A 24,903-nucleotide genomic window follows, 5' to 3' on the forward strand; every position below is an offset into this window, starting at 1 on the left:
GGATTCCCTGTTGAAGAGTCCATGCCATATTTTTCCTTGTTGTTGTTTTTTTTTCCCGGCACCACCAAAGTGCCTAGAATTTAGTAGGTTGGTTGAATGAAAATTCATAGAAAGATGAATTTTTTTTAAACCAAATATTTATTGTTTACCTTCCACTGTCCAAGGTGCAGTAGAGCATAAGAAAAAAAGCATAGGCTTTGGAATCTGAATTTATATTTCAGTATTTCTACTTAATAGTATCTCAGTATTTCTACTTAATAGTTGTGTGATCCTGGCTAAATCACTCAAGCTCTTTTTGTCTCAGTTTCCACAACTGTAAAATAGGCTAATAATGGCATCCACTAGTGTGTACAAAGGAAACAGCCCAGTGCCTGGTATGTTGTAACAGCATGGTTAAGTGTTAGCTGTTCAAGGAGCATACCATTTAATAGGGGAGAGAAGATGCCAATAAATATAATTTTAGGCAGAATGTATTATCATAAAGGAATTAAGAAAACAATCTGTGGATATTAAGAAATAAATTTCCCATCTGCTGTGGGAAATCGGGCAAATCTTTATGACAGCTTTAAAGTCTGGATAGGGTTTGTTTTTCTTTTTTCTTTTTTCCTTTTTTTGGGGGGCAGCTTATGTTTCAAGTTTTTATTTAGATTCTAGTCAGTTAATATCTAGTGTAATATTGGATGGGATTTTGACAAGGAATGGACAGCGGGCATGGAAGGTGAAGAGATAACCAGGCAAGGATGTGCTAGACATCAGGAGCCTGGAGGATTGCAGGGAGGTCATGAGGGCTAAAGGTCTTTTTAGAGGCTGAGCCACAGATTTTGACTTGCAGGTCCAACTGAGCCTCAGTTTGGTCAAAATAAGATGTCATTCCCTTTGATAGAGTAAAAGTGAAGTTTTAAACTTAGGTCAGTCCATCCTGCTGGGAGTGCCTGAGTGCTCTAAGGGCTATATTTCTTTCTCCAGCATTTCCAGTGCCTCATTTGCATAGATGCCGTAACCCTTAAAGTTTTGTGACTTGGTTGGTAAAGTTTATTTATCCTTGTTACAGAAAATGTAGGAAATGGGTGATCCATATAAATTTTAGAGTAGCTTGTCATGAATAATGTCTAAAGACACTCAGAATTGTAAGGAAATCTTGAGTACTTCAGGCAAATATTTTGTGTAATTACTCAATACTTCAATGATTTTTGAGTCCTTATTGAATAAATATAGATAACATCTTTATTATTGTTAGACTTTGTTTTTGAGACTATATTCCTACAACTAAGTCTAAAGAAATAGATAAAATAACTAAAATAAAATAACAGCATGTTTCAAGAAACTGTTAAAACAGTTCTGGTAAAACCTATAACCACAGATCAACACATCATACGTTCTACTAATTTACAAAACATTTGTGCAATTGAACATATTAAATAGAGTTCAGAGAGTGGTATGTCACAAAAGTAATGTGGAAGAACAAAATATTTATATCTAACAGAGATATGGAGACTACAACCTACACACCTCCTGTATCCTCACTTTCCTTCTTGATACATGGCATGTCATAGTGTGTCATTTTAATCACACTCTTGCATACACCTGCAAACGCTCTTCTTCCTCTCTCTTGCCTAGCCTGGGGAAACCCAAGCCTGGCAAAATACAACTCACCCTCTACTCTGCACCTGCACCCAGATCACTAATGAAGGAGGACAAAAACAACCCAGTTAACTGGTTTCATTTTAAATTCACACCACTAATCTCACAAGGATCCACCATGCTTCCTGGACCCCTGATCGATCGATGTTCATAATCCAGTGACTGTCTGTTTCTTAGTTATTTCAAAATTTTTTTGCTCCTGAATCCTCCAGCATCTCCTATACACTTAACTTTGTTGATAACCTTGTTTCTTATTTCCCTGAGAAAATAGAAGCAATCTGAATATAGCTTCCATACACTCCCACCAGCAGATCTGATAATTTACTGACATATATACCCTCCTCTCTTCCTGTTACAAGGGATCAACTACCCCTTCATTTGTGCAGTTAAGCTAATCTCTCCGCCTTGCTCAAGTCATTGTTCTTGTAATTGTCTCCCTCCCAATCAGTGATTTTTCCTCCTTACTGGATAATTCTATTGGCATAAAGTGAAGCCATATCTTCCATCTTAAACAGCAATAACAACAACAAAAGCAACTTCATTTACCCCGTACCTTTACCCAGACACTGTTGTATTTGTTTACTCCCACTGCCCTTCACAGCAAAACTCATAGAAAGAGTTGTCCACAGTCACCAAAATACTGTTTTCTCATTCTCTCTTAAATCTAACAAGGCATTCATCTCTACCACTCTGCTGGAACCATTTTTGTCAAGATCACTGATTATTTTCACCATGACAAATTTAGTAGTTAGGGTTCAGTTCAAATTTTACCGGACTATATTCAACACACTTGATCACTCCCTTCTTGTAGCACTTTCTCTTCTTATCCCCTTGCTCAACATAACTCTTTCAAGGCACTCCTCCTACCTCACTGGCCTCTCCACAGCCTTGCTTGTTCTTTTTCTTCTTCATGGTCAGTACCTGTTTGGATGCTCAAAGGCTCAGTCCTTGGACCTTTTTTCTTCCTTGTTTTTATTTACATTGTAGGTGATCCCATATAATTTCATGGTTTTATATATTATCTATATCTCAATGGCTCACAAATTTATATCTCTATCCTGGACGTCTTCTATGAATTCTAGTCTTGGATATCCAACCTTCTACTCAACATCTCCATGTGGGTGTTTCATAGAAATCTCAGACTTAACGTGTCCTAAACCAGTTCCTGAGCTGCTACTCTGCAAAGCTACTTCTCTCACAGCCATCCCCCATCAGGAAATGGCATCTCCATTCCTTTACTTGTCCCAGGCAAACGTTGGACTCATTCCTAACTTCTCTTTTTTTCCACACACCCTCACCCCCTTCAATCTATCTGCAAATCTGGCAGTTACTTGAACACCCTATCTCCCCCTTACTGGTCCCTCCACTTGCTGTTCCTTTTCCCCCTTTTCTTCTGGTTGGACAGTCATTCTCTGACCACCCTATAAAATGACACCCTCCCACTGAATGGCTCTCATAGCCTCCTTATTCTTGTATGTTTTTCTTAGCTGTTACCACCACCTGCAGCATTTTTTATAAACATTCTCTTAACAGTCTTATCTCCCCCAACAAGAATGATAGCAGGGACTTAGTTTTATTCACCATATTCCTAGTACCTAAAGAATGCCTGGAAACCTGGGGGTGCTTAACAAATGTTAGCTGAGTGAATAAACACTCAGCCTCACTCTTCCCACACCCATCACATACCCAGCAAACTTCAGAGTCCCTTGAGATTTAGGGCATGGAATACCTCCATTTTCTGTCTCTGTATATCCAAATGTATCTGTATCTGTCCTCACTTTCTCCTCTTCTCAGACAAAATGATGCTCCATCTCCTGACCCTTATTCTCTCTTTCTTTGTGTTCTCTTACATATTTATTTTTCTCTACAAGCTGTTTCTTTTTCTCTTAGCTATGTTTTCTATCAGTTTTGTAAACATTTTCAGATCTTTCTCACTTTACCACAAAAACAAAAAAAACCCTCAGCCTTGTGTCCCTTTTAGCTACTATCCTATTTCTTTTCCTCTCTCACACACAATTGTTCAAGAGAATTGTCTACACAGGTTGGCAAATTGTTGGTACACATACTTTCTACTTTTTACCCTTTGGTGTTTAATCCAAGCACCTTTCCCAATCAGAATCTTCTTTTAACCCATCACTCCAGGCAGCCATTAATAACCTATCACACTTGACCTTCAGATGACAGCCACTTGCCATCTAAGGAGGTTATTCTTGTCTTAATTTCCTCACCTCACTGCTCAATTAATTACACGAAAGATTCTGACTTCCTATTGGTTAAATGCAATGGACTCTCTTTGGTCCTCATTTTAATTTCTGTTTTTGAAATTCTTTCCAATCTTGACTTCTATAAATCTAGTTTGCTGCTGTTTTTAATTCTTTTCCTCCTGTTTCCTTTATGGGACACTGTTCGTCTCTTGTTCCTGAAATGTTTCTATTTCTCCACCCAGGGGTATATTTCTCTTATACTGGGGTGAATGATTCAGCAGAGAATTGATGGGTAGACTTAAGGAAGTCTGTGTGTGTGTGTGTGTGTGTGTGTAAAATTTTAAGTGTTTCATGTATGAATATTTCTCATAGCAAAAATAACTTTTTATTCAATTCAAAAAAGGGTTAAGGATCCCTTCTTCATGCTTCCCTTTGGAGGGAATCTCTTCCAAACCCATGGCTTCAGTCATAAGCATCATGCAAGTGAGAACACAAAAGGGTTCAAGTCAGACCCATGTTCATATTCCAGCTTCCCCTTTTAGAAGCTGTGTAATTTTGGGGACCCTATCCTCTCTGAGACTTGGATTGTTCAATGACAAATGATCCCTAATTTGCAGGGTTATTGTAACAGAGGTGTCATTTATAATGCTTTTGGTGTCTTATGGTAGTCTGTAAGTAGTAGTTATTACCATGTAGACCCAAACCTCTCGGATCTGAAGGCACATGAGCTTCTCAATTTACAAGACCTCTTTTCCCCAGTTTTAAAATAAGTTTTCATATTTAGGGTTCTTTTTTGCTGGAGCAATAAGCATTATGTGACTCAGGCATTATGAACTTAACTACTCTGTTAGCACTTATCTGTTAATGCAAAACATCTAGGACAGGCAGCTGTAGAGAACACTGTTAACACCCATCTTTTGCACACTATTTAGAAAATTGGAATTTGATACTGACATAAATTTAATAAGCTTGATAGATGTTTATAAATTCATTTTCAGTATTTATCTGGAATAATCAGAATAGCACACTTTTAAAGATGTTAATAAACATTTTTTTTTTATTTTGGAGAAATCAGTTTAAGATATATATACAATAAAAATTGACAAGGCAGTAAAAAATGCCTTTGCATTCTTCAAAAAGCATGTGTTTTTAAACTATAGAAGCTGAGCAGGTGTCTCTCCTCACAGGTATTCTGTATGTTTATTGTGTCCTACCAAACATATGTTTGTAAAACTTGTCATTTATTTAGACCTTGAGAGCCCTTCCTGATTGCATGCCAGTTGGTGAAAAGACTTGGATATGTATTATGTTTTAGAAGTTTGATACACACACTGATAGCCTAAAGCATAAATTTTCCAAGTAACTCCATGAAATAACACAGCCAAATCCCCAAACCTTTGCAAAATAGCAAAGGTTCTAACAAACTCTGCCTAATTGGGATCCTGTACTATCTGGATTCATGATTTCCTATAATCAGGTGATTGACTCTGGAACTCTCCTGCCCCCTTCCCTACTCTTAATCTACTTATAACAGTGATGTGGGACATACACTGAAAGTAAATTTAAAACCTTTGCTTATCGAATTTTGAAGAATAGTTTTAATATTTTTACAACATTCTTCCAAGTAATTAAAAAGAGCCTGAATTAGGAGAAGTTGGAAATGGAATTCAAAATTATGGACCTAAAAAAAAAATAAAAATAAAAATAAAAAAATAAAAAAAATAAAAAAAAAATTATGGACCTAGATCTTTGAATGAATGAATTTAGTATGGAAAAAATTTAACAAACTAATTAAGATTCTGTTTAAAAGTTTTCTGCAGTGAATTAAGTATTGTGTGATAAATATTTTTTAAAGATTAAAAATAAATATTTTCTAAAGATTAAATATTTTTTTAAAAGATTTTATTTATTTATTTATTTGACAGATAGAGATTACAAGTGGGCAAGAGAGGCAGGCAGGGAGAGAGAGGAGGAAGCAGGCTCCCCGCTGAGCAGAGAGCCTGATGCGATCTGAGGACCCCGGGATCATGACTTGAGCTGAAAACAGAGGCCTTAACCCACTGAGCCACCCAGGCGCCCCTGATAAATATTTTTACAATCAAGACATGGGGCTAGTAACATTTTGAATAGTATAGAAACCTCTAAAGATGGAAATAATTACTTATAAGTCCACTCCCCAGAAGTATACATTTTCCTCTCTTCCTCCTCCCACCTCTCATTCCCTCCCTTCCTTCCTTCCTTCCTTTCCTTCATAGAGATAGAGTTACAAATATAGGTCTGAGTGAATACATATGTACACACATGTACAATTGTATCCTAAAAATGTATAATCTGTGTTTTATATACCACAATATAAGTAAATAAAATATATGAAATTCATAACTGGAATAACACTGATTTTTCAGTGTTATATCATAAAGAAATAATATATAAATAAATAATAAATATAAAATAAAAATGAAAGTAAAAATAAAATACAAAAAATACAAATGTATCTGTATATTTATAAATATTTAAATATTTATATAGAAATATGTAAGCAAAAATTCAAATCAACCTCAGGAGAATGGTAGGAATCCAATAAATTCTAACATTGTAAATTAATGCAGAGTCCTTATCTTTCTTATATTTAGTCTATGAAATTTTTAATGACAAAACATGCACATGATAAAATTCTTTTCTATGTTCTCACTATGAGCATTTAATCTTGAAAAGATAAATATGGTATTGTGTTAGAAAATATAATAATGCTTTTTAATTATTGTGAAGATATGTTAATCTGTTTGTATATAAGAGTAAATCTTTAAGTTATGTTATTTAATTATGAAAGGCAAATATCATGGAAGAAATCTTCCATTTTTGTAAAAGATTTTATTTATTCATTTGACAGATAGCGATCACAAGTAGGCAGAGTGGCAGGCAGAGAGAGAGGGGGAAGCAGGCTCCCTGCTGAGCAGAATGCCCGACGTGGGGCTTAATCCCAGGACCCTGAGATCATGACCTGAGCTGAAGGCAGAGGCTTTAACCCACTGAGCTACCCAGGTGCCCCAAATCTTCCATTTTAAAAAAAAAAGATTTATTTATTTGAGAAAGAGAAAGAGAGAGAGTACCTACACAAGTAGGGGGAGAAAATTTCAAGCAGACTCCCCGCTGAGTGTGGAGCCTGACATTGGGCTCGATCTCACAACCCATGAGATCATGACCGGAGCCAAAATCACCAGTCAGACACTTCACTGACTGAACCAAACAGGCACCCCCAAATCTTCCATTTTGAATTAATTTTTGTTTTCTTTCTCCATGTTTGCTCTCACTCTCTCAAACTTTAGAAAATGTATACCCACCAGGCTTGAAACTATAGCTTTTTGTTTCCTCTGGAGTAGAATATGGCATTTCTTTCCCAGAATTAAAACCACCAGGGATTAAATAATTTTAAAAGAAAACTTTAAATTGAAATACTCTTACCTAAGTCGTATTATGTGAATGTGGCTAAAGTAAGAATTATTAATATCTATCCTGTAGGGTAACACAACAGGCAGTATAAATTATGAATAATGTTTATTTCAGTCAAGCGTGTAAGTCCTTGGAAGCATGAGCAGCTTTCAGACATTGAAAGATTATTCAGTCTTTGCTAAGTCATTTTTTAATTAATACACATAATCCATAATGCTTTATTTCTTCAATTGCTTTTCTCTGTAGTATATCATTTGCATGTTAATTTGTTTTTAAAATTAATAGACACTTTTTATCTAAACTTGAATTAGCGGAATGAATTGTTTGTATTGGTTTTATAAGCTACTATAAATTACCATGCTGCATTTGTATGGCATTTTATAATTTACAAAGTAATTGAATATAATATTCTCACATTAATTGCCTATGGAGGCTTAATCAAACTGGGGAGTGACTTTTCTTCAGGATGGAACTCTCATGCCTTTTGTTCAGTGGCATGTGTATAGGTTGGTATGTCCTCCTTTGAAGCCTCCACAGGCATCTTTCTTAGTTCCATCTCTTTTATCTGAAGATGATTCCATTGAGGGGAAAGACCTCATCTTTGACATAGATGCGTTTATTCTGCAGGGACCAGAAGCAAAGAGGCTATTAGATTGAGAAGGTACATTTTGAAAATCTAATCCTGTAGTGTAAGAACAGTAGAGTTATTAACGTTTCCTTTGAGATACTGGAAATCATATCTTTGGACTAGTCAAAATAGCCTCACCTCTTAGGAATTTAATAATTGTTTCTGAAATACTTTTTAACTTGGGCACTGGGATACTGGGGAAGAAATGTCAACAAGCTCATGTGGTGAGGATGGTCAAGATGCTTCTTCTTGGTACTACAGGGGTAGAGCATTTCTGCACCACTTAGTGACATAGACTCTAGGTCAGACTGCGATTCTTGAAAGGTTGAGGGATCCCACTAGATGGCTTTATACTAGGATCTGTGGGTCCTCAAAACATCCTGCCACCAGGACAATCCTGTTTCCGCTCAGAGTTCCTATCATGCCATTCTAAAGCTTTACCTGGATGTCTACTTTAGATGCTATTTCACCTGAAAAGAAAAATAAACTTGATGTCCAAATGTGTGGATTTAAGACTTATAAAGAGATAATGAAATTACAGTCATCATCTTCCAATGATCTTTTTAGGTAGTAAGAGCTCCAAAATGCAACACTTAGAAGTTATTATTTTGAAGTGTTTTCTTTCAATTAAAGAAAATGGAACGAATCTGCATCTGAGGGTACTAAACGTAGTAGCAAGTTTGGGATTGTTAAGGATGAGTTTCTAAGTTATTGAAGTAATTTCTTTCTAATTATCTTGAAGCAGAGGTAGCAACTTTTAGAGTTGCATGAACAATACTAATATTCCCTCAAGTTTTTGTAAATGAGAGTATTTTTATTTCAGAATTTATCACAGTAAAGATGTATGTGGGTCTGTTATCCTAATTACTGTTTCAAAGTAAGATTGTACTTCAAAAGTACAAATTTGTGTGCCTGGCTGTGCATGTGTTAATGGGAAAATGGCATTTTTCCCATCTGAAAAGGAGTGACACAGATTTACCATCCATAAAAAAAATATCATGTAGTGAAACTAATTGCCTCAGTCAGAAATCTAAATGGCTTTGTCGGTTTAGAGAAGGATGTTAGCACTTTCTGGCAGCCATAATTGTGATAACAGCCTAACCAAGAACGGTTAATATGGCTCTTTAATTGCCTAAAGTAATGATAGATACTTAAGTGATATGTCATCTCATTTATCATGCTCCATTGTGGTTTATTTGCCTCACAAAACTTTCAACTTGCTTTGAACACTTTTCTGTCAGGCATCAGCTACTGGCTGATTGTTTTCCACCATGCTGTTCTGATTACCACTTTTTAAAATCACTCCTCCTGCTGTTTCTTTTTCTTCACGCTGTGCCTTAGCTGCCTGGAGGGCATTGTATCGAGCTGTTGACATAGAGTAAATCAGTGACTCATAGAGCTCAGCCTTCTTCACCTTTGCATCTACTCTTCAAACTTCAGTATTTCTGTGATTTAACCCTTGGGATGGCTCTTGATTATCCTAGATTTGAGTTTTCGAAACAGCTTGGTGATTTGTTTGGGGAAAACGTCCTTTTAAGGAATTCCTTGTTTAAAAATTCAACGTAAGTTGTATTTTGTAAACCTTAGTCATAATGTATAACTATTTATTAGGAGTGTGTTTTAGAAAACCGAATAAAATTAACTCTCACAGTTGATTACTAATAACATTCACTATCTGTAAATTAGAATAGTCTAGAAAATACCCACAAATGAATGAGGATACTTGGATTTCTCAATGATCTACTCAGAAGCGACTTAAAGCAATTCTGAGATATTTCTTTCATGATTGGTGTGGAAGAAGTCTTCATGGCCAGGGTCCTCAATCACTACGGAGTTTCTGCTCCCTGTTCCATCACTTTTGGGCTCTTGTCCAATCTCCTTCTATGCTCTGCATTCCCATAAGGGAAGCTGCCACTGCCATGCCCACTGAACCTGTCCTTTGATCACTTTCCTCATTCATCCACATAGCTCTATTCAGAAGACTACGAGACTCCAGCCATTAGACTGTTTCCTTACAGTATTCTAGGTATCCGTTGGGGAATCTTTGTTACATCCCACTGAGTGAGAAGATTTGAGGTAGGCAGTCCTGGAATCTTGTGTAAGGCTTACACTGTGTAATCCATGTTTTAGGGAGACTTAATCAAATTTGTCAAGTTATATGCATCGCTTTGGAGGGAAGCCTGTCTACCACCCTCTTCCATCCCTCCTTTTCATGTTCCCCACTATGTATACACCCACACACACACACACACACACACACTCTCACTCACTCATGCACACCACAGACACTTGAAATTTGCATCATACATTGTAGTAGTCTGAGTCTCCTGGTACTACATAATTTTTAATAGTTATGTAAAAGCCAACTTTTCAATTTTACTGTCACTTATTGATTGTTTTCACCACCACTAACATAAAATCCAGAACCTAATGTGTATTTGTTTATAGTAACATAAATATATGCATACATTATGCTGAAATCTTTTGTTCAGTGCAATGGCAGGAATGCCACATTTTAAAAAAGGTTTTATTTATTTATTCAAGGGAGAGAGAGCATGAGTGAGAACTTGGGAGAGAGCATGAACAGTGGAGAAGGGCAGAGGGTGAAGCAGACTCACCACTAAGCAGGGAGCTGAAGGCAGGACTTGATCCCAGGACCCCAGGACCATGACCTGAGACGAAGGCAGACACCTAACTGAGCCACCCAGACACCCCAGGAATGCCACATTTTAAAGATAGACAGGAATAGACTGTCATGTGTAGAACAATTGTAGGAATCAAACAATCTCAGCAATGATGCTAAACTATTCTTTTGTCGAAAGTATTTCTGATTTTAGACAATCCTACCTTTGTGTTTTCAACAACAACAACAACAACATATAAAAGATCTAATGTGTTCTGGATTTCTTTAAAAGATGCATGTTCACATTTCTGAGTTTGCAGTAGTTCGAAATTTTAGGAAGGTCAGAGGCTTAAAGCATCCAGAGAGAGAGAGGCAGAGTATAAGTGGGAGTGAGCACATATTGTAATCTCATCCATTACATGGCTTTGGGAAGATCTGCATTCACATGTAGGTGGAGAGCCCTGCCTCCATCTACCTTAGGTTCCCCAAGTTCAGCGCTAATTTTTGGGTTGTCTGTTACCCTCAAGATCCTTAGCTGACCTGGTTTGTATACAAGTATCAGTTAAAAGGCTGGGTGTCTGCTGGTCCTGGGTCTACATCTCTAAGCAGAGATTCACGCTGTTGCTTGCAGTCAGGAGTGGTTGGGAAGTTTAGAGCATCCTCTCAGTTGAAGGGTGCCCTGATACCATTGTGGATCAGATTTGGGTTTAAATTCTCTCTTTTCCACCTATCGGCTGTGTGACTGTTGCTTTATTTCTATGAGCCTCAGTTTCTTCATTTGTAAAATGCAGAGCTGTCATAAGGAATAAATGGACTAACATGTCCAAACGTGCCCAGTACTTGGAAAGTACCACCACTAGCATACAGGATTGCTGTGAGTAATATCCACAGTAAGTGGTTTGATTAGATAAAACCTGGCAAACTACATTTTCAGACAAAGCTCTTAAAAATCATCTGTTCTATTCCCAGTCAGTTAGAGAATAAGTACCTAGAGAAATTCCAAGCCTGGAGAGGGTCTGAGAGAGAGAGAATAAGAGAAGGAGAGAGGGAGGGGGGCAGAGAGAAGGAGAGTGTTCTTTGGGAGTTGTATTAGTTCTGTGCTTTTTTAGATGGATACCCAGTGGCATACAGCTGGTATAATGAAATTGTACGTTATTAATTTATTTTTAAAGATTCCTTAACTTGATGTACACTTTTTCTTTCATCTCTTCTTATATGAAACCCAATTAGAGAAGAAGGTGATGTGTAATCAATACTTTTATTCACAGGTGATTTTCCTTGAGAAGTATTTATAGTCAATGCTGCTTTGAAATTTTTGTTAGCTTAAAGAACAGAAAAGTGCCATTCAAACCGAATTAGATCGTCCAATGGTTCCATGAACTATCGACCGAGTGAGGAGTTCTGATGCACTTTAATTGAGCCTAAGGCTTCCTATATTCTTTTAAAATGCCCTTAGGTCGGATTGTACAGAGTAAAAGATAGGTGTTTATTTTCAAAATTGACTTAAAGTGTTATTGAAACAATGAGAACTCCAAAGACTCAGGGAATTCTAAAACTAAAAATATCTGCCTCTTTTTTTCTTGTCATTGTGCTCTTTGAATAGGTAGCTCATAGTAATAGTCTGTGCTAGAAGGCCCTCTGTTGAAGTAACCCAGTCATTATGATAACATAGTTCACCTTTTACCTTTTTTTCTCTCCAATTTAACTCTAGCGCATACTAAAGCCCCTGAGTCATTTTGGAGTTAATATAAAACAGACCATGATAGCAAGATTTCAGATAAATAGCATAGAACTAAAATAGCAAGATATAATATGATTTTTCAAAACCACAATGTAAAATTTGTCAGTAGTTAGGTCTATGATCTTCAAAAACATTTGGTAAAGACTTTCAGAACTAGTTTAAGTTTCAGTAGTGAAAATCGTCACTTAAAAAGAAAATTTTATAATTTTTTTCCTCTTTTCTTTTCTTTTCAATTTCAGGGTCAACCTGGTCCTCAGGTAAGTGAACTCTTTCCTAATAAATTAATTTCAGTTTAGGATTTCCTCCATGTGGAGATTTTTCTGTAATTCTTTTCAATGGCTATAAAAAAAGCTATGAACCAGTAATCATGACACCACACAGTAGACCAAATATTTCCCAGGAGTAAAGCTCTGGGGCCTCTCCAGGGTTTGTGAGCCACATCAGCTGTTGGGCCAGATGGCAAATTTAACACCGTACTATCATACAAAGCAAAACTCTAAACTGATCTAAAACAGTGCCACAGGACTTTAATGTAAGAATAAATGACTTAGTAGATGTCGGGTATGAACTGGTTTGCGTTAGGTATTGATTAATCACGTACTAATAATGTTGCCGTAAATCCACACAGACTATTTAGACAGTGATCATACCGGTGACTTTTGATTCACTACAGGCAGATATTGAATTTGATCTACACTTTCAATATAAACCAACTGCTGAAGACTTGATTTATAATTAAATGTGAATGCAGTCAACAGAAAAATCTTTAGAGCTATAAATCCTATTGAAGAAAATGAAATTTTAGGAAGGGGAGGAATGTGTAGGAAGATGAAAGTATAAAAGAAAGGAATGAAATGAAGAGTCAGAAATGAAGAGTCAGTAAAAAACAACACACTCAATATTAATACTGATTGTGGTCTGTAGGAAGCTATGGAGAAGGGAAAGCCATTATTAATGTTTTTACCTTTAACACCATAGTAGCCATAAATAACATAAATATTTATTGAATTCCTCTTATGTCTCTTTCCCCTTGATATACCAAATGCTATTTCTGTCCTAGACTATTTAGTAAATAAATAATTTTCATGATATCTTTGTAGGTCAATATCCAAATTGCTGTGGGCTAATTCTCATACCAGACCATGAGGATATTATTTATAGTTTTTATGAGCTCAGTGTCTAAGTCTATCTAACAAAATAAACAAAGAAACCCACGTACTTCAGTAGAGCAGTCCTTTCCATACCACATTCATGAGAGAAAGTTTGGCGTGTAATTAACTTATACTCGTATCAGAGAATACTCTTATTATTTGTGATTTCCACACTTGCTTTCTAAGTTGGCTCAATTATTGGAGGGAAAAAAACCCAGAAAAGAAAGTTGTAGCTTATTTACCAAATTTGAAACTGCTACAATGTAATGGGATGACATCAAATAAAAGGTGCTTTGCATGCTTTATTTTATTTAATGCTTACAACAGTCCTGCTGTTGTATACATGTGAGCGTGCGCACACACACACACACACACAGAAATTGGAAGAGATCCATGACTCGCATGGGGTAACACCATAAAACTGGGGGCAGAAGTCAAGAATGTCTGTAAAAACCTCTACACTCAGCTCACAAGAGAAGACGAAAAGGTAAGATAGCAGAGGATAAAAGAAGTTGGAGTGCTGGTTTAGAGATTATTATAATCTGTAAAATATTTTAAGTATTAATAGGACCTCTGTCTTTGCTAGGATCACCTCTGCCTACCCTAAAGCCGTCTTTTAGATAAGGATTTGGGTATAAGTAATGTATTTGGGAGACAATCCCAGGAAGCATTGTGATGTCATGGGGGAAATGACAGGAGAGACAAGGCCAGAAAACAGATGTATTCTTGAGGAAGCTGTGAGAGATGGTAGAGCTTGTCTCAGAATTGCTCACTGAAAGGCTGGGGAGATTGATGTATTTATCTGCTAATTTCCCTTTCTCTATTGTTGAGAATGTTGCCTGGGTGTTAACTCTCTGGCACTTCTGGTCTGGCCCAGGAGGTCCAGCGCTCTCCAGCTGCTAGAGGAATGCAGGCAGCTGTAGGACGTGTGCGACCTGCATCCTTACACTGACTTGCAGGGAGGCAGCAGTGAGGCTTGGCACCTACATCTGGAACAGCGTCCAAGTACAAGAATCCTACAGACAAAACAGAGAGGGAAAAATTCAGATAGAGATATATAGACTTGGAAAATTGGACAAAAAGACAGCATTGAAAGCATATTAGTTAATGAGATGTTAAAGAAAATAGCTAAGAAGAACATGTTCATAATAAATCTTGAGTTTCTGCCACAGTTAATGAGCAGAAGAAAGATGATAAACCAGCGATAAACCAGCATAGGGAGCCAAGAATGGGCAGGACATTATGAATCACTGTAACCAAGATTTGAAAGTAGATCATGACACTTAAAAAATTAAAGTCTATCTAACTGCCTGTGCTTGAAAACTTTGGAACCTTTCAAGGAAGATAGAATTGGCATTTTAAAATAGTTACCTGCTCTGGTTTTCCTTCATCTTGGCTATCTGTTTGCCTTTAGTGGATACTTGAATCACATGATCATTATTTTCAAAATGTCTCCCTCTTGTCACAGCAAAAGGATAAGCAGTGGATTCAGGAAGAATTAGCATGAGGGAAACGCAAAGCCCGGAGATAACTCACATCATCTTTCTATGGCACAAAAAATAGACAAAGATTTTTGTTGGTATGTCCCCAAGGAAAAGTCTTGACCTACCTCTTAACTCTACGTCATCATCATAACATTTTTCAAAAGAAACTTCCAAGTTTAGATTTTAAGTTAACTAATTCTTTTTTTTTTTTAAGATTTTATTTATTTATTTGACAGAGAGAGAGGTCACAAGTAGGCAGAGAGGCAGTTAGAGAGAGAGGAGGAAGCAGGCTCCCTGCTGAGCAGAGAGCCCGATGCATGCGGGGCTCTATCCCAGGACCCTGGGACCATGACCTGAGCTGAAGGCAGAGGCTTTAACCCACTGAACCACCCAGGCGCCCTAAATTAAGTAATTCTTAATGGAAGTTTCCATTTAGTGCTTAATGATTATTAACCATGTACTGATATTTTTATAAATTATAGATGTATTTTGATATACAGTCTCCATTTTTATTTTCCCTACCACCTATCATAATGTATTACTTTCCCAACCTCTAATCTACTCTTGGGAAATTTCTTCTGCAAAAAGTAGAAACTAAATAGGCTTTTACCTCCAAGGACAAATTTTGTCTCTAAAAATATGAACACATAGAAATGATGTAGTAAATGTGATTATCAATATGTATAGCACAGTTATAGTATTTTATACAATTATATCTTACATTACCATGTTACCACAAATCCACTTTTTCCTGAGTAGATTTATATAAACTACACATTAAATCTGTTTAATATATATTTATAATGTAGATACAATGAATAAGCAAGCAATGTAGATTTAAAATCTAAATTAGAAATTTTTTATGGGTTGTTAAATACTTGAAAGATTTCTTTTATTTGATCAAATTTCTCTTAAAATATTCGTGTTCTGTTTTTTGGTCTACTAAAAATGATTTTATTCACATATAGCATATATAGTGCGTATAGGAACTTATAATTTGGGGTATGTTTTCCCTTTTTTTCTTTCAATTCTTTGGTGACTTAAAATGATACCCAGTTTTTTTCTTGAAAATCTACTTCTTTAATTTCCCAAATTTTATAAGATTTCTGAGCTTAAATTCTTCAGAACTTATTTTTTGTTATTTATATATGTAAGTTTCAATGCAACCAAAGTGCCACATTCCTTCCCTGCTAATTCTGCTCCTCCCTTATCGCTGTGTCTTCTTAGCATGTATTGTTAATTGTGGGGAAAGGGAAGAGCATGAGCTTTGTAAAACTTTTTCCTTACTCTCCCTCCCATCTCCCCTTGCAACTAGTTAAGGGAGAAAAAGGAAGAAGAAAGTTTGCTACCTAAACAAGACTTCTCCAAACAAGTTCCCTTAACCAGTCCTCAAACCCAAGTTTCTCTCCTGCTCCCTGAGTCATAACCATGTCACCGGGGGATGACACCTTAGTTGGACTACCTACTGTACTAAAAATCCTTACTTCCTAATTTACAGTGGATTTTCCATTAAGATAGCTTGCCAAAACAGTTCTAGGGAACAATAAGAACTTTTTCTTTCTTTCTTTCTTTTTTTTTTTTTTTTGTGCATTAAGAGTAGGCTTTGTGGGTTGATTTGGGAACATAAACCATCTTTTATTAGGATTCCTGTGGGAAGATACAATCAGATTTCCAAACAACCAACTTCCAAAAAAAGGGTTGTCAATGTTTGAGCTGAGGGATTGCACCTCCTTTAAGTTTACTAAAGAACTTGGACAGAATTATAATCAGCAACCTATTTTTCATGTGTAAATGTTTATGTCAGTAAAGTGTTCTTGCTTAGGTTGAACATTCCCATGTCATCTTATTCATGGTATTCAGTGCAAGTCTCTCCCTGAGAGAGGGAAAGGCAAGATTCTGCTTCTTTGGTATCACACCTTCTTTAGTTAGGAGTTCCAGATTAATAAGGTTTTATTTTGTAGACTGATGGTAGAAAGGGAAAATGTCTATTATTCAGGGAGTTCTTCTGATTATCTTCTGAAAGCTGAAGACAGCTTAGATGGATTTAACTTAGATTGTTAAGAAATTGTGAGGCCTGTAACGCTAAATGGCAGAGATAGTGTGAAACTGAATACGAAAATAGGCCTTAGGGAAGAGAGGTGAGTCTTTGCATTTACCTAAATGGGTAAGCAAATGGTTCTTGACAAGGGAAATGAGATGGTGAAAGCATATTAGGAAGAAGGGGGGGGGAAAGGCAATTCTAGCAGCTGTGGTTAAGATGGGAAAAGAGGTAGAGAAACGAATGGAGAGGTTGCTGCCGTGAATCCATTGTATCAAAGGAAATCAAATCCTTGGAGAGGAAAAAGCATGGGATAGGTTAAATAATGTGACAGAGACTGGGGAAAAGTGGTTGGGTAAGAAGAGAAAAAATAAGTGATGAGAGAGCAAGTCAGGGAAGAAAGGAGGAAAGGAAATGAGAAAAAAGACAGACGCGTTTTTGTATTTCAAACTAGAGGTCCTGAGAATTTTTTGGGAGGTGGGGCAAAATTTATCTATTGAAATGAAAGTCACCCTACTATTTATTCATTAATTCATATGAACAGAATTTAAGTCAATACCTTAAGGATTTATTTAGCTCCATGTACAAGGCACAGCAATAAGGCTGTGAAATTGTGGCAAAGAAGACAGATCCAGTCTTTGTTCCTTTGACGGTTCTTGTAATATTAATAGTCAAGGAGAGTGTTGAAGTTCTCTCAACTTTTGCAGACCCGCCATTCCAAGGATGAGTTCAATTCCACCCAGAATCCTGCCCTCCACCTGCACATCTAATAATCTGTAGGTGTAATGGGGACCTAAAACATGAGACACTTAAGACTCTTTTCCAATATGCAGATGACCCATTGCTCTAAGTGGGGTCCTGGTGCCAGGCCTTAGTTCCAATGATTGAGGTCCTGCCCACATTCAGGCACCCCTGTTCTGATAGCTGAATCCAGGCTCCCCATGCCCACTATTCCCTGTCTACATGATGCTCTTCATCCCAGGTCCTCTTTTGCCTCTCCTCTCTCCTACCAGGTGTGAGAGTCAAAGTGCTCATGCTCTATGCAACCACAGTGAAATCCCTCTAGCTCACTGCCTATTCGACAGAATCCCACATTTCTATGTCTTTTGATCCTGACTTCCCCATTGCCATTGTGCACACTGTGAGGACATGACTGCTACCTGCCTGGCCAGTCATGCCTGCGAGGGTAGTGAATCAGGAAAGGGAACATGGAACTTTTTCCTGTCTTGATGGTGGAGATATCAAGGGGTAGGATGGAGAATAGCAGTGGCCAGTGTCATTCCATATATGTCTGATGGATACAGTTATTCTGTCATGGCTCTGATGATCATGTTCTTCTGACTCCAAAACTTTAAATTTCACTATGATTACCGCTTAGAGGCTAACAAAATCTAATTATTAGCCCAACATTTAAATCCTTGGATTTGGCCTGTTTTTTCTAGCCCTATATCGCACTAATTTTTCATTTAATGCTCTGAACACTATCCTTCATCACCAAATATATCCATGTGCATTTTTTCTCTCTTCAAATATGTTTTTCTTCATTTGTCCTTTCTTAGAATAACCTTTTCTCAGAACTGTTTCCCTCTTAGATAGATATACTCAGATATACTCAGTTTCCTGGATATACTCAGTTTCCACACATCCAGATATGGTCACCTTTCATACTCACATGACATTTATTCCAGCAAGATATCTGCTCTCTCTTTTGTTGAATCCCCACAACACTTTATGTGTTCAGCTTTTTTTTTTTTTAAGATTTTATTTATTTATTTGTCAGATGGATAGAGAGAGAGAGAGAGTAGATGCAAGGGAAGTGGTAGGCAGAAGGACAAGCAAGCGCTCCCTGCTGAGCAAGGAGTCCAATGCGGGACTCAGTCCCAGGATTCCAGGATCATGACCCAAGCCCAAGGCAGACACTTAACAGGCTGAGCCACCCAGGCATCCCTGTATACAGCTTTTTATACTCTTTTACACTAGAGGGGTCATAGACAGCAAAGCCTAGATAGACTGCACATCAAACCCTAGGTTTTCACTTATAAGCTCTGTGACCTTGGGCAAGTTACTCAGTCATTCTGAGTCTCATTTTCCCCATCTGTAAAGCAGAGATAATAATTTCTTACCTCAACAGATACATACAGGAGTATTAAAATAAGATAATATAGGTATAACTTTTAATGCAGTGCCTAGTACATGACAAGCTCTTAGTAAATAATAATTTCCTCCTTCCATTGTACTTTTCCCTCTTTCTATTATATTGTAGTCATTTATACACATCCTTTCTCTCTTGACTCCTAGCTTTTATGGTCTTCAAGGGTAGAACTATGCATTCTCTCATCTTTAGTATCCTCCCTAACACTTCACTTAGTACCTGGTACATAGTAGATGTTCAACAAATATTGTTGAGTTATGAACAGTAAATGCAAGAGTTTAAGGAAAAGGAAATTGAGGAAGATAGAAAACTATCAGTTCTTCATGATTCTAAATACCCTGTCAGTAGTACCATGTGTCATCAATAATGCCACTTAAAATAGGCCTCTGAGGTTTCTAAGCTCTGAGATTTTACTGAATATTTTTAATTTTAATATCTTACTTCCACTTGGTTTGGCAAGTTTGGATACCTGTGTTTCCTTTTATTATAGTATTTTCTTTATACTTATATTTAATATTTGGTAAAATAAACAGATTACTTTAACCCAGGGCCACACTTAAGATGTATTATGTAGATTTTAGCCATTTATTTGTAGGATTCAAGGCTTATCTTTAATTTTTAATAATCAAGACAGTTATAAAAAGTAGTTTATGGTGGTTGTGTTTCATGCCACATTTCTTTAACAAAAACATTCTTCCACTAGTAAGTAATTTAATAGAAATTATAGAAACTAGTTTTTAAAAAAACCTTCTCAGGAGTCCCTCTTGTACGCATTATAGAGATACGGTGGCCTTTTCTTTGCCCCCAATAACTGCATCAGCATGTTATATAGAAGGTAGTGAGATACACAGAACCACTATATTAACTGAAAAGTACCCCTTCTGTACCAGGGGCATTTCTTTTGCATAAAATTTTCAGAATTTCAAAGCCCTCCTCATCACTCTCCTTTGGAGTTGCATGTGAACATAAAGGAGATATAATTCCCTTAGGAATTTGGAGGACTAATGCGGCATGTATGTTGTAATTCTGTATTACTCAGTGAGAAAAAAATGTAAGAGAAAACCACAAGCAAATACCATCAGACAACTGCACATGAAGTCGTGGGGCTTCCATTTGTATTTTTTCAAATGCACTTGAGAAGAAGTAGAAGATGTCACATTGCCTTTCCCCCCCAAATCCTTTTTTGCTGTTTTGTTGTTGTTCTGACATTATCACTGCCATTTCACAATATTTTACTAAAATGTACAAGAATCAAGCTGTGTGTGTCTTGTAAGGAATTATTCCCAAATAAAATAGTGTATTTTGGGACAATATTTAACTTTCTGTTCATATGTTTTTAATTATATACTAAGCTCCTTCTAACCTAACACTTCAGCAATTCCCATATTTCACGTTTGTGTTCCAGTCCAGCCTTTTTCAGATCCATATAGTCTCACTTGGGGGCAGGGGGAGGACATGTACATTCTCCAAGAAATTTGAAAAGCGTGTGTGTGTGTGTGTCTACAGAAAGTATTTATTTTACTCAATTCATTATAGAACTATTATATTAAACTAGTAATGTATTCATTTGTGAATAAATTATGCTAGATCTGAAAAAGCAGTATCATTCCCCACTATCTGTATTTTATATGGTGGTTATATGATGAAGAGTAATTATAAAAGTCTGAACATTTTAGAGTTTTTGGTTTTTGATTAAGTAATTGGTTAATTGAAAGACTCCCCTGTACTCCATATGGCTTATACCTATGTATATTTATATACTTAATGCTATATAAATGTAAATTTATAGGGGTGCCTGGTTGGCTCAGTGGGATAACCCTCTGTCTTCTGCTCAGGTCATGATCTCAGGGTCCTGGGATGGAGCTCCGCTTTAGGCTCTCTGCTCAGTGGGGACCCTGCTTCCCCTTCTCTCTCTGCCTGCTGCTCTGCTTACTTTTGAGCTCTCTCTCTGTCAAATAAATAAATAAAATCTTAAAAAAAATAAAAACTAAAATATAAATGTATATACTATACACATAGTATAGCAGCTCATTTATTTCACTATCATCCATATATCTTTTTTAAACGTGATTTGTATACTGAAACTTTGATTTATATATGCTGAAGTTATCAATCCCTTTTTTTTTGTATCTCAAAAAATACCTATAAAATACCAATAAGCCTTCTTTATATGCTGTTGAAAATGCACATTGAATAAATGTCTACAATTGGGGCAGCTAGGCGGCTGAGTCGGTTAAGTGGCAGATACTTGACTTTGGCTCTGGTTGTGATCTCAGCGTTCTGAGATTGGTTCCACCTAAACATGGAGTCTGCTTGTCCGTCTCCCTCCTCCTGTGCCTCTGCCTGCTCTGTCTCTCTCTCTTTCTTTCTCTGTCTTAAATAAGTAAATAAAATTTAAAGAAATAAAATAAATGACTACAGTTAATAATTCAGATTTAAAGATAATTTTATATATATTTGATGATGAATGACTGAAACAACTGAAAATACTAGCTTTTAGCAGTCTGTTTTTAAAGGGAGCATACAGAATATGTTGAGTAGAGCAAGGGAAGCTACATGGACAGATACCTGCGTTTAAATACTGGTCATTTACAAACTGTATGACTTTGGGCAAATTATCTGTTTCTTTTCAGTTTTTCAGTGTAAAACAAAGCTCAATACATACATACTTAATATCGACTTAATGAAACAGAACTGTGTATGGCACGTGTGTTATTATTCAGGTCTTATTTATGCACATGTAAACATCTGCATACAAACCCTCTCACATGAGCACTCACGCTGACACAGCTGTGATGTCATATAACCCTTAAAATGGGACCTCATCTGCTGGATAAGTATCCAATAGAATAATGGCTTTAAGTTAAGTAGTTCAATTTTAAAATTAAGAAATCCATGAAAAGTGATTATCACTACTAGATATGATTCTAGTATAGGATTCTAAAACAAATATTTAGTGCATACTTGTGTATTTAATTCTTTCTAAAGCTGGTGAAGAGTTTTAGTTAAAAATACTGTTCTTCAGAGGAGTAAAATTAATTCACTTTGAAATGTTTTAAACTTCAAAAAAATTGTGAATTTTCTGAAGTAATATTATATAAATGTATGTAATTTCACATATTTTTTTTTAAAGATTTTTATTTATTTATTTGACAGAGAGAGATCACAAGTAGGCAGAGAGGCAGGCAGAGAGAGAGGAAGGGCAGGGGGAAGCAGGCTCCCTGCCGAGCAGAGAGCCCGATGCGGGACTCAATCCCAGGACCCTGAGATCATGACCTGAGCCGAAGGCAGCGGCTTAACCCACTGAGCCACCCAGGCGCCCCCACATATATGTTTTTATGGATTCTTTGGTTTGATAATTTTGAGATCCTAACCAAAATTTTTTTATTTTTCAAGAATTTATTTATTTATTTTTAAGAGAGAGAGAGTGAGGGAATATGAAAAGTGATGGGGCGGGCAGGGTGAGGGGAGAGAAGCAGACTCCTCACTGAGCAAGAAGCCCCATGTGGGACTCGATCCCAGGACCCTGGGATCATGACCTAAGCCAAAGGTAGATGCCCAACCAACTGAGCTACCTAGGGGTTCCCTAACTAAAATTCATAATTGGCTAAATTTATTTTCTCTCTAAATATTTCTAGTCATATTTAATTGATTGCTTGTTTTAAATACAGAATGTACTTATTTTACCATGTGGAGATTAAAATGGAGGAATGCTATAAGATAGTAGGTAGAAAGATAGCTCCAGAAACATTTTATTCTACCTTCTTTTTTTTGGGTAGGCCACATTTGAACTTAGTTTAAATAATAACTATAGGAGATTCTATACCTCCCGTAGTTAATGTGAGCCTTTATACTTCAGGTTTATTTTTTTCAAATGGCCAGTATATTTAATGCTAACTATTTAATATTTAGATCAGGCATAATCTATTGTTACAATTCACATTCAGTAAATAGTCTTTCTATTAAAAAATACATTGAGGGGCACCTGGGTGACTCAGTGGGTTAAGAATGCCCCTTCTGCTCAGGTCATGTTCCCAGGGTCCTGAGATCAAGCCCTATATCAGGCCCCCTGCTCAACAGGGAGCCTGCTTCTCCCTCTGCCCCTCTCCTACTCATGCTCTCTCATGCTCTCTCTCTCAAATAAATAAATAAAATATTTTTTAAAAGTACACTGAGTTGAAAACAAATCAAAGGAGATGCATCCTTAATTGATAAAGTTGAATAAATATCAAGTATTATATAGTAAGAATAGTTATGACAAAATTTAAAAAAAAAGAATACTTGTGACACAGTTCCCTTGAAACCTTTTACCTGGCAACCTGAACTATGGAGCTATTTGGAAAAGAACAAATACAGTGGGGGTTTCAGTTTCCAAAAGAAATCTTATCCTTGCAGTAAACTCAGGGCCACCATTTACACTCGTGTAAGTTGTATACTGTGCAAAGCTATTCAGCAAACAGACAGGGAAGTGTGAAATTCAGCTTGTGCTTTACTTGAGCTCTGGAATGGGGCTGCATCTACCTGGAGGAAAGCCTCCTTATCTACTTCACACAGTCTCAGTGTAGACCCTCAGGACCCTGAATGAAGTACATGCAACTTACTCGAAGAAAACAAACCGGTCTTAGTGGTGGGCATCAGGATGTGAGATGAGAACAGTGTGTTCAGGAAGAAATGTAGAGTGGGCAGTAGGCATAGTCCTGGAGAGAAGCCACAGCTGGGTGTGCAGTCGCAACAGAATTTGTGGAAATGAGTGAGATGCCCAGAAAGTGTGTTATCGAGGGTAAAATAAGTCATGGGTGGAGGAGGGTTAGTTATGAATTACAGAGAGAAAAAGGAAAAGGAAGTTCTCCTACAGAGATGGTGGAAGACCCAGCAGAAGGCGTTGCCAGAGAAGCTAAAGGAGGAGCTGTTAGCTCTGTGAACTAGTCACCAGGTTTCCAACTATGAGTTTACTTAGAGACTTTAGTGGTCTGGTGGTTTTCAAGGCAATACTGCCATGGTTTTAGGAATGACTCAGTATTGAAAATGCGGGAAGAGTAAAAAGATAACATTCTTTCTAAAAGTTGGGAGTCACAGGCAGGAGGTAGACAGGAGCCAAAAACATCTGTCCTTATTTGAGATGTGCGAAGAAATATGTATTTCATTGAGTAGAGTTCATCTTCAAGAGACTGTGCAAAGTTTTTTTTATTCCATTTACTATTAGTCTTTATTCTCTGAACTAGAGTTGTGAGTCAACAGATGAGAAATTATAGTGACCCCAAAAAGCACAACTTCTAGCTGAAGTCAAATATGTCCTCATAAACATTCATTGGAAGCATGTTGGCCCTACAGATATCTTTGGCTTTTTGAAAGTCAATAGGCTATTCAGGGAATACTAATTTTGATTCTGATAACTTCTTAGAGACCTCTGTTGCAAGAAATCTGATAATATATTTATTAATACTTACCATGTATAAGGTACAAGACTACATTTGAATTAGGAAGAGAAGAGTGGAAGGAAATAATATTTACAGACCATATGTTCTTTTAATTACTTCCTGCAACTCACATATGAGGTAAATATTGTTTGTTCCGTTCCACAGATGCAGAAACTGAGGGTCAGAGAGGTTAAGTGACCTGCCTAAGGTCATGTTTTAGTACATGTTAAAGCTTCCAAAGGCATTGTTAGTTATATTTCCCCATATGCCTTTCTCCTTGCCCTCAGGGGCCCTGATAGCTTACTAGGAAGCACAAATCTTATGCCTAGCGTGGTGAGCTGAGTTTTATCAAAGCCTCACAAGTGCTTTAGGAA

The 24,903-nt window shown here is 36.9% G+C and overlaps 1 protein-coding gene across 6 annotated transcripts in view; it reads left to right on the forward strand.

Moving 5' to 3' along the window:
• COL25A1 (collagen type XXV alpha 1 chain) overlaps positions 1–24,903 on the forward strand; it is a 451,863-nt gene that overhangs the window by 264,738 nt on the left and 162,222 nt on the right. For all 6 annotated transcript variants that reach the window (XM_032860080.1, XM_032860071.1, XM_032860089.1 and 3 more), the window contains exon 5: positions 12,527–12,544. In XM_032860080.1, coding sequence (XP_032715971.1) covers positions 12,527–12,544 — 18 coding nt within the window. The remainder of the gene's footprint in view (positions 1–12,526; positions 12,545–24,903) is intronic.

This window comes from Lontra canadensis, unplaced genomic scaffold (assembly GCF_010015895.1).
Source record: "Lontra canadensis isolate GAN:19392208 unplaced genomic scaffold, GSC_riverotter_1.0 scaffold1, whole genome shotgun sequence".
Classification (NCBI taxonomy): Eukaryota; Metazoa; Chordata; class Mammalia; order Carnivora; family Mustelidae; genus Lontra; species Lontra canadensis.